Here is a 17,383-nt window from a genome sequence, read left to right on the forward strand (position 1 = left end):
TGTATGGTCTACACAGTGTATGGTCTACACAATGTATGGTCTACACAGTGTATGGTCTACACAGTGTATGGTCTACACAATGTATGGTCTACACAGTGTATGGTCTACACAGTGTAGTCTACACAGTGTATGGTCTACACAGTGTATGGTCTACACAGTGTATGGTCTACACAGTGTAGTCTACACAGTGTATGGTCTACACAATGTATGGTCTACACAGTGTATGGTCTACACAGTGTATGGTCTACACAGTGTATGACTGCCATTTATCCCACACGACTCTCCACTGTCCTTTTCTGACTAAGGGGAATATAGAGTAAACAGAAAGTACAATTTCATACCATGTTTCCTTTGACCTTTCTGAGGATTCTTAGAGAAACCAAGTCAGAGTTAGAGCTTTATGGCATGGTCTATGATTCTAGGCCTTCGTGATTATAACAGCTAATAAGAAGTATGCGCAAACCACATCCTAGATAGGCTCACAGCGGGATGACAAAAGAAAGAGCATTCTGTTCCTCTGGAAAGGATTTATCATTGAACCTCCGAAATGGCTCAGTGCAAGGTTCACAGATGACAGAGCAGTGGTTTTTAAAAAAATTTAGAATAATATAGCTATCAATAACAAAATATCCAATTAACAGTGGCCCCAATAATAAGAACATCGTTATGTCACTCAACCAGGAGTCCACGTCATCTCCCCTATGTCTCTCTTCGTGTTTAAAGATGGCTGCAGTAACTAGTACCTCATACCCTTCCATCCACACATCCTAGGGGAAAGAAAGGAATAGGGACATGAAGATTTTCCCCCATATGTCTCTCTTCTTTTTTCAGGGGAAAAATAATTTCCAAAAGACCTCATTGAAACAATCTCTATATATTCTATTGGATATAACTGGTCACATACTTACCCCTACACCTGAAACTGGCTAAGGGGACAGGAATTACCACTGGCTTGGAATTCTCCAAATTCATTCCCTGGGTCTGGGATCCTGCTGCCTGCACAAAATTGGGTTCTTTGGGTTTTTGATAAGGAAATGGGGTGATTATTGGACCTATGGGCATACCACAATTGTTGCCACCAAGATTTCAGAGATTAAAACTATTGATTTCTGCATTCATGGAAGAAAGAAAAGGAAGTTGGCACTTCTTTCTCTCATTTTCTGTCTCATTGCTATAAATAAAAGAAAGCAAGTTGAGTAGAATTTTTCAGAAAATGGAATCATATTGGTTATCAACCTTTAAGAAACCTGATCCGATTACCAGGAGATCTGAGTGTGCCACGAATTAGTTCTAGGGCCTGGGCATATCACTAGGGCTCAGTTTCCCACCCATAAAGTAAGAAAGACTAGATTAGATAAATTATTAGTAGGTCACTTCTCATTGTAAGTTTCTGTAAGGCTTTGAGTCAGCAGCTAAATTATACATGATGATTTTCAAACTTAAAGTAATTTTATAACCACTTTGTAACTTACAGTCAAACCTTGCTCCCTATTGATCCTAAAGAATTAATGTGGTTTACAAAGCAATTTATTTTAAGATTAAGAGAGTAGTTAGGAGAGATTCAAGCTTACCATTCATATTTATAGTTTGACTAGCATAATAACACTCAGATACTTTACTGTGAATTTATCAGGGAAGAATATTTTTAAGTCAGTCTTCTCAAAAGAGTACTACTAAGTGGCCTGGAGAAGAATGAGTTCAGAGGTAAAAATAACTTTAGGAGGTGCTGGATTAATCACAGTTAAACATTTCTTTATCATTGAATTTCTCAGAGAATTTATAAAGCTAATGAGCATTTTGAATCACCAAAAGAGATATATTATCTTCCAAGTTTCATTTTGACTATATGTTCTTGTTTCACGGAACACTTCATTTTCCCCATTTAGAAAATAATCACATCCCCTTACATTTATATAGAGTGGTTCAAATAAGAAAATGTTTGGAAAGCATCATGTTTTGCTGTACGAAAGCCTTTCCTTCCCAAGCCTCTTTTTAAACTACTCTTTAACAGTTCTGACCCAGTTGATTATAAGATGCCAGTTTAATAACACTATTTTACAAATAGAAAAGAAACATGTTAAATATATATACAGATTTTGCCATACACAAGTCAAGAAGGGATTCCAGGCTGGGATCACTCTAAAACTGTTGGCAGCCAAAATCTCAAATTCTGAAGTAATCTTTATAGAAGGTAAGCTGCATAAAAACAGGAGTGAAGTTCTATTTCTTTGTCATGCTGCTCGTAAGGAGTGGGTATTGCCTGCCTAGAGGAACCTCTTGCTGCCCCAACATAGCAGAAATGTCGGTCACAAAGAACACAGAAGATTTAGGGGCAACTGGCGGGGGGCAAGCCAGACTCCCTTGGTTTAGTAGAAGAAAGCAGCCTTAAAAAAAAAAAAAGTCCACCAACCAACTCAACCCCCCCAAATTGTATAAAACTTCTTTCTCGTAAGTGTCAGTTCTGAGTGTCAAGTGTCATCATCTGCCAGTGAGCATGTAGTACAGAAGTGGCTTCTAAGCCCTTAGATTTTCAAATATCTAAGAACAAGAAAGAGTGGAAAGTTCAAGATATGACCGTGTCCCAATGACAGAGTTGTAAATAATAATATTATTAGTAGTAGTGATATGAAATATTTGTTAAGTAGATACTCAGGCATAATAGACATGTTGAGTGACTGTTCATGTTCTTGAGAACTTTGAACGGGTCACAGGGAGTCTTTTTAGAGAGCTAATTTATGCGTGTGTCATGGGTGGGTAGGAGAAGACGTGGAAGGTTAGCAAAGAAAAAGATATAAAACCACAGTGGATTGGCCTATGGATACACCCAATTTGTTCCCAAGCTGGAATGTTGTTATTTGCCATTTACCAGTGATTTTATATCCCTTTACTACGGTTACACCTTTCTGATGAAGAATGGTTTAAGTTAAAAAAAAAAAAAAGTAAAGATCTATTTCCTTGACTTTGTAGCCTTGCCGAGTTACCCAAGTAGACAACATTGCCATCTAGTGGTCTACACATACTACAGCCACCATTTTTGGGGTGGGAGCCGGGGTCCTAACAGCTTGGAGGGAGGTTCCCAGTCAATGCAATGGTAATAGTGGTGCCAAAGCCACACCAAGAGCCTACAAACTCATCCAGAGAAAATGTGCTGACATTCAGTTAGAGAACCCACTCTGGCCCCAAAGCTTTACCAGCTCCACAGAGAAAAAAAGTACCATCACCACTGAAATAAGGGTTGGATTTGCCTCATTTTTTCTTTCTTTGAACTTTTAAGATCCATTTCTCATTCCTTTGTTCACCTACATGCTTGAAAACATTTTCCAAACATTTTTTCATCTTTACAATAAGGATGTTGCCCTATATCACCATGACTAGGTAAAGAAGCAGGCATCAAGGTTACCAATGATGGTCAAGAACTCCACAGGGGTAGATGAAAGGGATAAGGGACATTTCTGTACTACCTTTGCAATTTCCTGCGAATCTAAAACACGCACACACACACACACACACACACACACACACACACACACACCCCTCTACAGGGAGTCAATCAAAGCCTTAATGGAGATATAGGATTTGTCTTAGAAGGAACAAGAAAGAGCTAGGCTTTGGTCTAAACAGATGAAGATTTAAGGGACAGGGAAATAGGAAGAGGCTTATGAGAGTGGAGCACAGACAGCTTCAGCTGAGGTTCCCAATATTCTAGAGATAAATATTTTTAGCAAGCATCCCTTGGGGCCTCTTTTTAAGTTAAAATCGGATACTCCCTGCTTCTCTTGATTGACTGGAAGGCTTATGTAATCCTTTGCTTCTGCAACCAGGCCACCTGTGGTAACAGCCACCAACATGCCAGAAAGGCATGGAAGGGGATGGAGAATCAAGCCCAAGACTGGACCATTATCAGACCACTGATAGGTTCTTGCCAAGCCCCCTCTTTGACCCTGTGCAATTAAGATCATGATGGATGCGAGAGTACCAACAAAATAGCCATTAAGTCTTTTTTAGCCTATTTTTGACAAAACAAGGATAGAAACACAAAACATGGGTTTAGATCTGTTTGACTAAAGGAACAGTGAGAAAGCTGGAAGAGGCAATTTTCAGAAATCCAAATATGTGCTTCTCCAAAATTTGCATCAGAGGCTTAGTCATGCCCATGCAAATGGATCTTAGTTCAAATTCATGTCAGAAAAATCTGGAACACACTTACTTCCTCTATGCAAATCCTCTAGGAAAGCAGCCGGTGGTTCTTACCTATAATAAAAAGAATCTCCACTGCAATGTCACTGACTGTTGTGCTCCGAGTCGTGGACAGGTCATCGTTGCCAATAAAGCAAACGTTGTAAGGTACAGTCACGGCAACATAAAACGTCGCCAACAGAATAAGCCAGTCCCAGCCGGCTTTAAAAGTGCTAAAATGCAAAAGTATGAATTTGGACTTTTTTGCATCCGAAACTTTATACTCCGGAAATGCTGGTTTATCTACAAAAACATTCTGTGGATAAAGACAAAAAGGAGAGAAGGGAGACACAACATTAGAAGCAAGGATCACACAGCCTTAAACACCCTTCTGTGAGGAGGATCATTCAGACACACAATGCCAACGTATTTTACAAGTGACTTTGAGAAGTTGGTGATGCAAAAAGTAGAGATGTACGTACTAAAATTGGGCAAAGACCTTTGTTATAAGTAACAGGAATATGCAGAATTTAGTCATGAATGTTAAGTGAATAATCCAAACTTTGTTCGTCAAGAGCAAAAAGATCATTACCTAAAATGTCACCTATAAACATCCACAGTGGCAAGTATAATCCTATACACACTGGAAACACAAAGATGCATTCATATTCCTATTGTCATGGGGACATTCCATATACTTGTAGTTTTGAGATGACCATCCTTATCTAAAGGGTATATTTGACCTGAAATTCTTCTAATAGTAGCAAAGTTACCATTTTTCTTCCCAGAAAGGATATAGAGATGTATGGTCAACATTCTATGGTTAACAGCTATTAAGAGTTATTCAAGTCATAGGAGGAGAAAGGCAGTGTTCACTGTGCAGCCGATTAAACGCGGAAGAATAGCTGGAGTTTTATAACTGCAAAAGCACTTCACTTTGAAGGCAGTCCCAAATTGATGAACAATTCTTTATTGCTATGAGACAAACGGAGGCCCAACAATAGCATGTGTAGAAATTTGACAAGCCTATGACCAGATACTTGCAGACCTTGCTTTGACCTCAATTAATGAGAAATACAAGATCGGTAATGGAAATTTAAATTTGAAAGTTAAGCTGAATGAAGTGAACAGTTAAAAGTTTTGGAGTACATGTGACTTGCAGGTCACAGTGTGTTTTCTTGTTTCAGCAATTGAAGAAAGGGCAAATTCATGTGGAATGTTCAGGGATTCCTGAAGTACTTGAGGATTCAAGAAAGGTCAGAGCCATCAGGAATACTTAGCTCTTTAGTGGTAACTATCAGTGACCAAATATTTTTGCTACCTTCATAGTAATGCACCCCCTGTCTTACCTTTCCCCTTGGTAGGCATTCCCAACACGTTTCTACTTCCTGTTCATATTCTCACTCAACCCACACAGGCGCCTCATAATGCCAGGATTTCATGGCGAGGGACTACTTCACTACTTCCAGAAGGTTCTTTGGATGCCCATCTGCCACTGCATCTCTGTTCCATTTAATTCCCTGAAACTTGACCTGCCTCTTTTGCCTCATTCTCTGGTTTCCGGAAACAAATGTAAAGGGTGGGCTTTGGCACAAAACTGGGAAGAGGAAGATGACGTATCTGTTGGGCTTCTCATAAAGGTTTATGTAGGTGCATAGGAGAAGAGAGAGTTAGGGTCGGTAAGTATTAATCACCTGAAGGTTGATAAGTACTTCTGCTTACGGAAGGACATGATGGATTCTTATATAAATTTTTTTTCAAATATAAGACATTGGTAGAAAAGCCATGGAAGAATACCTCAATTTCTATCTGAGTAAGTCTTTTGCTATCATATTATAGAGATTAAAACTTTACCTTGTTTGAGGGAGATGCCAGCTCTGGGAGAGAGGATTAGGAAAACTCAGGAAGCATTTTCTTTGGATTATGCTGATTACATAAAGCATTAGTGAGGCTGGCACAAAAAGTCAGCAATATATCAGTTTTCTCCACAAGTCAGAAAATAATTCACACCATTTCATTTTTATAGGGTACTTAAAACATATTCCTTAAAATTATTTTAAAAGATACTAAGAATTCATTATACCTCAGATTAGGCTTAAATTGTGAAGGGTTTCTTAACTCAAATCCTGCACATTGTGACATGTTGACCTGAGTAAAAAAATAATTGCTCCTCTCCTCTTACACCAGATTCGCAGTTTTATAAAAAACCTTTTGAATGGAAGAAAATTTCTTATAATTGGAAAGTATGCTTTTAGCAAGTTGGGGGAAAACAGGTCTATTATTTATAACCCTGAAACACAGGGTTTGCCTAAGGAAAAATGCAAGCAATGATTCTCAATTTTAGTTATATATTATTTATTAATTTTGAAGCAGATTCTTTAGTACCAATGGTGTTTTAGCTCTTTAACCTCTACGAATTATTGAAACACAATGATTAAAGCCAAAGCCTAACTAAGATAACTGTTTCCTAAACCATTTTTGTAACTTTTCTTTGAAACTAACTTCTGAATGAGTAAAGAGATGGGAAAATATTTCTATAATCACTGCACCAAGTCCCAGGAAAGCGTTTGCCTTGCCTTTTGAGGACCACTGGTATCCAGCTGGTAATAATCGGGCATTTAAAGCACTCTCCTTTCAAGCTCCCAAGGAGCTCATGTGATCTTTACATTTCCTTGCGTTAGAGACACTTGCAGGCTCACATGGTCGTATAATACAGTAACAAATCAAAGAAAGCAGAAATTAAGTGCCTTTTCTAAGATGTACCAGGCAGTCAGAGCCAGGACTCAAAGGTGTTACATACTGATTCTCAAACCTGGCTAATGGCCTGATGGGTTCATTGGCCTATGGTTGAATCATATATTCCTATTCCACAGAACTGTATCAAAGCACCATGGCTTTGAGTCAGAAGATTCACAGCGGGGTCCCACATCCTGCTTCTACTTTTGAGATCTTGAATAAGTTCTTTTCCATCATTAAAATGGAATTAATAAAAAATCATATCTAGTACTGGCTTACTATAAAAATCAAATAATATGATGTAAATAAAAGGAATTTGTAAATAGGAAAGAGTTGTAAAAATATTGAGAATTTGTGTGTAAATATTATTATAACCAGAATTCCCCCAAAATAGATTGTTCAGCTGATAACCGATCCAGATCATTTTTTCCTCTTCTTCCTTCTCTCTTCCTGCTGTCTTTAGCCATTCTACTCTGTTCTCCTTGAAAAGAGAAAGAGAACAGGGCCAGTCCTGAGTTTACACATTACTTTTAGAAGTAAGATATTACATGTATGTTGGAGTCATTTCGTTGATTAGACATCCTTACTTTCTAGGTATTATTTTAATGTTCCCCCCTCCCATATTTGTATTTTTTAAATGGTTGGCAATTTAGCAAATTAGCTAAGCAGTGGGAATTATGATTTTTTAAATTAGATTTTTAAGTACTGTTCTGTACTTTGTTGGATCTAAAGGGAAAAACAGTACGTTCAGCAAACACATTTTGAAGCTTAGTAATACTTTCTATGTTTAAATGATTTTCAGCTAAAGGGTAGAAGACAGTGTCAGCTTTCAGCATTATAGAATCTCTGGCTAATATTTGTTTAGGTGCTTTGTTGGTTGACCTGCATAGAATCAAGCTCAGATGCGGTTACCTTTGTTTCTTCCTGGAACTTGTTTAATGTCACTAAGGCTAGCTTAGTAACTGAAGGGAGTTGTAAATAGGAACCAGTGGAAGGAGGCATAGATCAAGAGGTGTGCACTCTTTCAAGTCTATCCCTGGACTCTCAGCAAATCAGTGGACACCAAGGCACAGGTATCCCCAGAAAATCTTTATACTAAGTCAGGCCAAAATAAGCAGTGTGTGGCTCTTAATGGTGGTACCTGGCAGATCGGCACCTACATGGGTGATGGTCCTAGAGCACAAACGGATCAAAGCAGCCTGTTCTGGTTTCCAGAAAGAAATCACACTGCAGCAGAGCTAGCTTTGCAGAACTTTCTTGTCAGATCTCCCCCTCGGCCTTGGCTCAGGCATCTTTCTTTGTTCACTACAGAGAAGCGGATACTTTGTATGTCTGATACATGGCTGTTTTACCGGCACATGCGTATTAGCTAGTCTCCAGCTTTCTATGTAGAAAGTAAGATGCCAAAGAAACCCCTTGTGTCCCTAACTCCCAGAACTTCTGGATCTTGGATTGATTCCAAAATAGCTCTGTCTGTTTGATGTGACTTTTTCTAATGTCGCTGGTAAATTAGGCCCTGAGTATTTGTATCTACCACCCATAGTCACACACCCCACAAAGATGTTACGTTCTGAAGACTCCACAATGCACGTTAATTATATTACCATCATTTGAAAAAGTATCTCTAAATATCTATAACTAAACAGACAAGAGTTCTAGGTTTCTCAGTGACATCTCTCAGTGCTAAGAACTAATTATAAAATTCATGTGAAATCCTGTAAGATGTGTGTAATGTAAAACTCTGCAAAGGATCACCTTTTTGAAGCACAGTTATTTGCTGTGGCTTTTGACAGACAAGTACTAGATTTCAGAAAGTAGCCCTACTGTCATTTACTAGGAGTGCAACTTTTGACAAAACCATATGATATAAGGCATAGAATTTCAAATCCAATGTTCCGTTGTGTGACATTTCCAACTCTATTTTGTATAAGATGTGAATTTTTAAATGGAGTAATGACTTTGATTTGTTCATGGTCCTCCTGGATAAAAGCATTAAGTGAAATTAGATAAAATACAAAATAGATGGAACTAAAATTAAATTTGAGAAATTTTAATCAACAAACTATGAATGTGTAATAGGACTTGGTGCATCATCTTGTTCATAAAATGTAACCAATATGTCACCATTCACAGTGTCCCCTGTACCATATTGTACTGACTACAGTAATATTCTAATCTCTGTGCTGTGATAAGCACTTTTATTGCAGAAATGCTTTTGATTAAGCACTTTTATTGCAGAAATGCTTCATGATTGCTGACCTTTTCTAGTTTATTCTTTATAGGAAAGCACAAACCAAAGTGCAAAAAAATCTAGGAAAACCAATAAATGAGTAATTGGAGCCTTTCTTTAGTGAATCAAATATTGGCACCAGGGGAAGCTCTAACATTCATAGTGTACTCACATACCACCTACATTATTTATTTTCAATTTGTTCTTTTCTCTTCTTTGCAGGTGCCCAGAGATGTGATAAAGGACCGCTCGGCTCCGTCTCCGGGCTGAGTCAAAGTGGGTCCCTGCTCTTGATCTTCCTTTGGCTTTGTCTGGGGGAAAATAAAACTCATTAAGCACCAATGAATGCATCATTTCATCCTAAGAAAGTCAGGTTTTGACAGTTCCTTTTCAAGACACATAGTACACATTTTTCAGCACTTAAAATTATCTGTGAGCTCCTAATGACATTTATTTAATTTTAGTCCTTTACAGTTTATATATTTTTGTCATCATATTAGCTGCATAATTTTTTAAATTACAGTAAAACATACAGGAGCATAGAAGAAATTTCAAACAGTTCAGAAAAACATTAAATCAAAAGTCAAAAAAATATTACTCCTATCTTCCTGCTATTCCACATTCATATCCCTAATTCAGCTCCCAATATTTTTTCCTGATACTTTTCCAGAAAAATATCTAATATATACGCTATATCAACATTTATATTTATTCTTCTTTGTATAAATGGAAGTTTCCAAGAAAACCTCTTTTTTTCCAAAGATTTTATTTATTTATTTATTTATTTATTTGAGAGAGCATGAGAGAGAGAACATAAGCGGGGGGAGGGGAAGAGAGAGCAGGAGAAGCAGACTCCCCGTGGAGCAAGGAACCTGACATGGCTAAATCCCGGGACCCCAGGATCACGACCTGAGAAGAAGGCAGGCACTTAACCACTTAACCGACTGAGCCACCCAGGCGCCCCATAAAAACTCTTTATTTAATCTTTTTTTCACATCAACGTAACTTGTAAATCATTCTAAATATGCACACTATTTGCATTTATTTTTATGAAGTCTATTCATATTATTTTTGTCAATATTAAAGTTACATTAGTATTTTTTTATTTATTTGTAAGAGCTCTTTGTGTACTAATTGCCATTTTCTTATATGTGCTGCCAACAGCGCTCCCATTTTGTTACTTGTCTTTGAATTTTACTTATTCAGTATAGAAATTTTTAATTTTTATGTTGTCAGATTTAATGATGTACCCATTGTGGTGTCTAAACCTTATGTCCTGCATATAGCCAAACTGCCATCACTAAAAAATTGTTTTAAAAAAATCTATGCATGCTTTCTTCCGACATCTTTATGTCTTTTTTATTTTTGGCATTTAAATCTTTAATCCAATTGGACTCTATTTCAGTAAAATGAGGTATATATCCAGCTATTTTATTTTCTTCCCAAAGGGCTACTGTCCAGGAGGAAAAAAACATGTTATATGACATTAAGAAACACTTTGTCTTTATTTGGTCAGTCGATCAACATACAATTTCATCCTAAATAAATTGTATCTATGTTACAGTGGCTGCAAAATATAAAAATTAAAAACTATTATTTACTTAAGCTTCATCATCCAATCTCTATAGCATTACAAAGGCTCTTTGATTTTTCTCTGTCATAAAAATGATGTGGTTTGGTTGCTACCATGGGGAAACCATATAACTATTATTGATAGCTATTGTGTGCCTGGCTTTGTTCTATTGATTATTTCAATTAATCCTTATGAATATCCAGTGAGATTAGTTTTAATATCCTCCATTTACAGACGAGAAAACGGAAAGGCTTAATAGGATCACGCAGCTAGTAAGGAACAGAGGCAAGATGTGAAGCCTGACTGGTTGAAAGTCCCTACTCCTCCCACACGGAGCATGGAGCAGGAAAACTGCCTGGTGTTGAGTGTCACTTAGACTAATGTGGATGGTTGTCCCGACCCATCTGAGCTTGGACTCCAAGTCTTTCAAGGGCTTTAACCACAACCAATTCCCACTCTATCCTGGCACGCTTTTAACGACCAGAAAGTCGGGTGTTTTATTCCCTGCAAAAGTCTAATCTGATGTTACCTGGTTTTGTTTTGTTTTTTAAATTGTTCATGTTTTGCCTCTTATTTTGAAAGAATGTTTAAAATAAAATATGATACATTACTATAGGCTTGAATCACTAAACACATATTAAGAAACACAAAACAGAACATCAAAAGGGGCACTTTTTTTTTGAAACTCATGGCTTGACAAGCACATGTTGTTATACTGTTAAAGGTTAAGATCATGTGTTTGTGTGTTCATGTTTTCGGTCTACACAGAACTCTTGAACACTGTATTTGAAAATGTAATTATTAATCCAGCAGGGAGTAAATTTGAATATATTTAAATATGAAAACTGCAAGAGTTTTAAAACAATGTCTACAGGAATATAGTGGGAAAGGCCAGTGGGCTGCTTCTGCTGTATCAGCTGGTATCAAAATGCCAGGTGGAATTACAATGGTGACTACCAAATGGACCAGATTAGAGACATTAATGACAGATAATAAGCCAATTCCCTTCAGTGGAGAAATCTAATTAATAGTTGAGATTTTCCAAAGGAAACAACAGCAATTTTATAGTCTTAAAAAAGGGTCCCTCAAAGGGAAATATCCAAAAAAAAAAAAACTTATCTGTCTTGATCTTGGCTCTAAATGGAAGAAAAGAAGAAGTCTTCCTTGAAAAGTTTTCATTACAGTCTAATCCTTGTGCAGGACTGAAGTTGAAAATCATTCTACCTATGCGATCTAAAAATCTCCGAAGCAGCGGAAGTTCTTTCTGCCCACAGGTCCTGTTCCTGTGCGTTAATAAAACCCCCTTTTTACACTGAAGAAGAAAATAAATAAAGTAAAATAAAATAAAATAAAATCTCCCAAGCAGAGAAATGAATTTAAAATGCTCCTGGGTTGATGGCTCCTGACTGGAAAAAAAAAAAAAAAAGAAATCACAACTAGAATAGGGAACAACTTATTTTTTAAAATATATATAAAGTACTCATGACAGCAATATTTGTAAGTTGCACATATACACAAACACATAAACATATATATATGTAACACAGACATGTGTGTTTGTGCATATAACTAGAATAAGCCAAATGTTCATAGACAAAAAGATGTATAAACAAACTGTGGTAGAGTTATGACATAGAATATTAAAATTCTATTAATGGACATATGTGGAAATAAATGGAAAATGAATGAAATAGTGTCCATCTGTTAGCATAGAAATATCTCGAAAACATAATAATGAGTACAAAAGCAGGGACTAGAACACAGACAACAAGGCAACATATTTATAGTGTTCACACACATGCAAAACTAAGTAACATAGGTTTAGGGGAATGTATGTGCTGTAAAACTACACATAATCAACACACATACATGTGTGTTATAATTGGATCCAGGGGGCACCTGAGCAGTGCAGTCAGTTAAACATCTGACTCCTGGTTTCAATTCAGGTCACGATCTCAGGGTCATGAGATCGAGTCCCAAGTCGGGCTCCGGGCTCAGTGTAGAGTATGCTTCAGGTTTTCTCTCCCTCTCCCTCTTCCCTCCCGCTTGTGTTTTCTCTCTCTCTCTCAAATATATAAAATGTTAAAAAAAAAGAAAAAAAAGTGGATCCAGGAAACTAACTTATACATATATTATATATATTGTATTTTTTAATAAAAAATATTTCACAACAAATAAAAGATAAGACTAAAGTGGTATCAGATCACTTAACTGTGGGAACTGACTCAATTCTTTGGTGTGGTGGCCAGGTTGGGGGGTGGTAAACAATTGCTTAAGAAAAATGACTTAGGGTTAAAATCTGAAAAAGGATTATTTGTTAATAAAACAAGGTGAGGGGTAGCAGAGGGAGGAACATTTCTGACAGAGCAAATAAAATGTATGAGGGCTTTGGGCATAAAAGAGCTCAGCATCCCTGAAAAACTGAGAGAAGTCCAGGATTGTTGGCATAGGGAGAACAGGAGAAAAGGAAGTAAAGGGGGAAATGAGGAGGTAGACAGGTCACCCATCACCCAGGGCCTCTGAGGCCACATTAAGAATTTTGTTTTTTACCCTAAGTGCAATGGTAAAAGTATTAATCAGGGAACAGCTTAGGCTTGAATGACTCTCTTGAATAAGAAAATGACTCTCTCTCTTTCTATGTGTGGGTCTGTGTGTCTGTCTCACTCTCTTCTTTCCTGTAATACAGCAGAGGAGAGAGCACACTAAAGTGGTGGAGCAGCTCTGCCATCCTTCACTAGCGGCCTCCATCTCTGAGTCCAAGGCAGCTCCCGTGGGGGAACAGGAAGAGGAAGTAAGTAGAAGGCATGAAGCTTTCTGTGAGGAGCCAGAAGTCACTCCCATCCTTTACTCACCCCGTATTAGCCACACCTGGCTACAAAAAGGCGAGGAAAGAGAGCCACTAGCTGGGCAACCTTGTTCCCTGTTGAATCTCTGTTGTAAGCTGGAGAGGGTTCTATTATTAATGGATGAGTTCTGGGGGATAGTTAACAGTTCTGGCACCGAAACCACAGCAAGGTTTTAAGCGTTCAAATGCCACAAGAAAATTTGAGTTTTCAAAATAACACGTTAACCTGCAGTGAGGAAAGTGATTAGAAAGAGTCAATAGAGGTCATTAGGAATCACCCAGGCAGCGATTTTAGGAGGTCTGTGGAAACAGGCCCTAGCAGTGAAGGTGGGACACGGCTGACATGTTCGAAATATATTTAGAGAAAAGCTGCATGTCTTTGTCACTTAATAGATTATGAAATTATCTTGCAAGACAGCGACAGGAGAAAATCTAGGCCCTCCAAAACATGATGGGCCGACTGTGAGCCTAAAAAGAGCTTGAAAAAGAGAAATACAAAAAGGAGGGAAAGGATAGTTGTGGTGTCAGAGAATCTGAGGGAGAAGAAGGGTCCAAGAAAGAGAGAGGCCATGGTGTCTGCACACCTCACTTTGAGTGATTCTCCTCAGCTGGAAGAGACACCCCATCCCTCTCTTTTAATAGGAAGGAAGGAGGACACTGATTGCATATATATGGAGGTGAACATATAGGTTTCATGGCAGGAAGATGAAATAGCTGAGAGAGATTCTTTCTTTCTTTCTTCCTTTTTCTTCCCTCCCTCCCCTCCTCTTCCCCCAGTGCCCCCTCCTCTCTCCCCTCCCCTAGGCTTTCCTTCTTTTCTTCTCCCTTTCTTTATTTCTCTGTTCCTTTTTGTTCTCACTGACTTTGGCGGTGAAGTCAAATGCTGAGAATGAGGGGTAATTAGTAGGAGCTGGTAAGTTTGAAGACAAGAAGGAATGCTTGAAATATTTGTTGTAGAGGATGGGCTGTCAAGCCCAGTAAGGAAAGTGATAAATTTGTTGGGGAATTTGCCCCATTTGAGTCTGCTAAAAATAAATTTAGAGTGATTCCCATCCTCTCTAACATAAGTATTATACCAGCAGTTCACAGCCACTTGTGTTTAGGCCAAAGAAAACGTATTGTTGGTCCTTTTGAGTTTGCAGCTTTGTCAGATGGATATAGAGAAAATATGGAGATGCAAGAGAGTTTAGGGTCTATGCACAAGAGACTTTAAAATGATGATATATGAGGGCGCCTGGGTGGCTCAGTTGGTTAAGCGACTGCCTTCGGCTCAGGTCATGATCCTGGAGTCCCCGGATCGAGTCCCGCATCGGGCTCCCTGCTCGGCGGGGAGTCTGCTTCTCCCTCTGGCCCTCCCCCCTCTCATGTGCTCTTTCTCATTCTCTCATTTCTCATTCACCACAATAGGTCCCCAAAACAATAATCACCCTGAACCAGATTAAACCAAAGATTAAATAAATAAAATCTTTAAAAAAATAAGAAATAAAAAAAAATAAAATGATGATATGTGAGTGCTAAGGCAGAAGGAAAATGAAAACAGTAGTGAACTAACAAAAGGAAGAAGATGAAGATTCCAGTGACCTGTATATCATCATCAGCTCAAAAAAGGTAAATGAGTAACATATAAGGGGAGGAGGTACTATGTCTGTAAGCAGGACGATCACGAAGCAATTTCAGTTACTGAGCAATACCGAGCAATACCGATAACTTCAAGGAAAAAAATTAAAAGTTACGTTTACACTCCAGGGAGTTAGGCCTTCTCAACAAAACATTATGTATTAGCAATATTCCCTTAACCCCTCTCATGTTCTAGGCATCAGGCTAGGAATGTTGTCTTGGTTCTCATTTCATCCTCACTTCGTAAGGCATCAATTTTTCGATTTATTGCAAAGCAAATGAAAGGTCAGAGAAATCCTGTGACTTGCCCAAATTCAAAATGGGTGGACTGATTAATATTTGAATCCTGAATGATCTTCCTTGAAATCTTGTGTTCTTTCCACCTCACCACAGATTATGGACAACTAGGCAGTAGCCTCTAATGAGATGTTCTCACCTCCCTGTGTCATCCAATTGGGTCAGAATGGGTCTATCTCCTAGATAGGCATTATTTCCTCTGCTGTCTTTTCTCCCATTTTGCTCTTTCCTTTGCATCACGAAAGACACACACTGGAACACACACCTCCTTAGTTGTCACTTTTAGGCTCCATGTCCTTCCCACTTCCCCTCACATCTCCTTTTACGTTGTAAAATACTTTATAATATATTGGTTTATATTCGAGCATATATGTATTCCCATTTAGATAGTAAGGCAGAGACTTCTGGTTTAAGATGGCTAAAAAAAAAACAACAAAAAAACAAAACTCCCCCTTATTTAAAAAATTATAAGAAAAACATAAAAAAAACATGAATTTTTATGCTTTAAATTCTATAATGTTGAAAGCGAAAAATGGTTAAAAACCACAAAGAAATCTTAAAAACTAAAATCAGAGTGAAATAATTTCACTGTCTCAAAAATTGGTAGATCATGGTGGCAATAAATTAAAATTATAGAGAAATTTAATTATTTAGTATTTATTTTCTGTTTTTATTTATAATTTATTTATTTATATTTTACTTATTTATAATTAATCTATAGTTAATGAACATATATCTATGGTTCCATCCAACATGGAATGCCCATTATTTTCACATGCTTGTGGAACGTTCACAATTGATTTTGTTCTGCAAAGACAATTTCTAAAGTATCCTAAAATGTAGAAGTCATGTGCATAAAAAAACCTTCCACCTATTTCTAACTCTCATCATTTGGATTTTTTAAAAATCCTATATACCTCTGGATTTTAAAAGAAATTAGTAACTGAACTTACAGACTTTTGGAAGTGAACAAATATTGTTTTAAAAAATAATCTTGGTGGGGCGCCTAAGCGGCTCAGTTGTTAAGTGTCTGCCTTCGGCTCAAGTCATGATCCCAGGGTCCTGGGATAGAGCCCTGCATCGGGCTCCCTGCTCGGCGAGAAGCCTGCTTCTCCCTCTCCCACTCCCCCTGCTTGTGTTCCCTCTCTCGCTGTCTCTCTCTGTCAAATAAATAAATAAAACCTTTAAAAAAATAAATAAAAAATAAACAATGTTGGGGCACCTGGGTGGCTCAGTTAAGCATCTGACTCTTGGTTTCAGCTCAGGTCATGATCTCAGGGTTGTGGGACTGAGCCCCAGGTTGGGCTCTGCGCTCAGAGTGCAGTCTGCTTCAAATTCTTTCTCCCTTTCCCACTGCCCCTCTCCCCTCAAATAAATAAATAAATCTTTAAAAAAATAATAAATAAACAATGTTACCAAGAGTATTTGATATCCAAACCCAATGAATGTGAGTGAAGATGGATCAGAGGAAAATTAATACTTAAAGTACATGTGTTCTAAAAGTTATCATATAAAAATATCCAGTACATAAAGCAAAATAAATATTTAAAATGTAAAATATGTAGAACTTTTCTTCAGGACACAAAATATAATTATTTACAAAGAGAAAGCCAAATAAGAGTAAACTAGAAGGATATAGAAATAAAAGTAGAAATAAGTGAAATAGAAAACAAAGTTAGGGCGCCTGGGTGGCTCAGTTGGTTGGGCGACTGCCTTCGGCTCAGGTCATGATCCTGGAGTCCCTGGACCGAGTCCCACATTGGGCTCCCTGCTCGGCAGGGAGTCTGCTTCTCCCTCTGACCCTCCCCCCTCTCATGTGTTCTCTCTCAAATAAATAAATAAAATCTTAAAAAAAAAAGAAAACAAAGTTAAAAATATATGATCTATAAAAACAAAGGAAGACAAAAAA

The 17,383-nt window shown here is 37.7% G+C and overlaps 1 protein-coding gene across 1 annotated transcript in view; it reads right to left on the reverse strand.

Moving 5' to 3' along the window:
- KCNH8 (potassium voltage-gated channel subfamily H member 8) overlaps positions 1–17,383 on the reverse strand; it is a 364,781-nt gene that overhangs the window by 144,436 nt on the left and 202,962 nt on the right. Inside the window, exons 4-5 of the mRNA XM_006729977.3 lie at positions 9,326–9,453; positions 4,252–4,492 (exon numbers count right to left, since the gene is read on the reverse strand). Coding sequence (XP_006730040.1) covers positions 4,252–4,492; positions 9,326–9,453 — 369 coding nt within the window. The remainder of the gene's footprint in view (positions 1–4,251; positions 4,493–9,325; positions 9,454–17,383) is intronic.

The sequence above is a fragment of the Leptonychotes weddellii genome, chromosome 1 (assembly GCF_054177405.1).
Source record: "Leptonychotes weddellii isolate Sample4059 chromosome 1, ASM5417740v2, whole genome shotgun sequence".
NCBI lineage: Eukaryota > Metazoa > Chordata > Mammalia > Carnivora > Phocidae > Leptonychotes > Leptonychotes weddellii.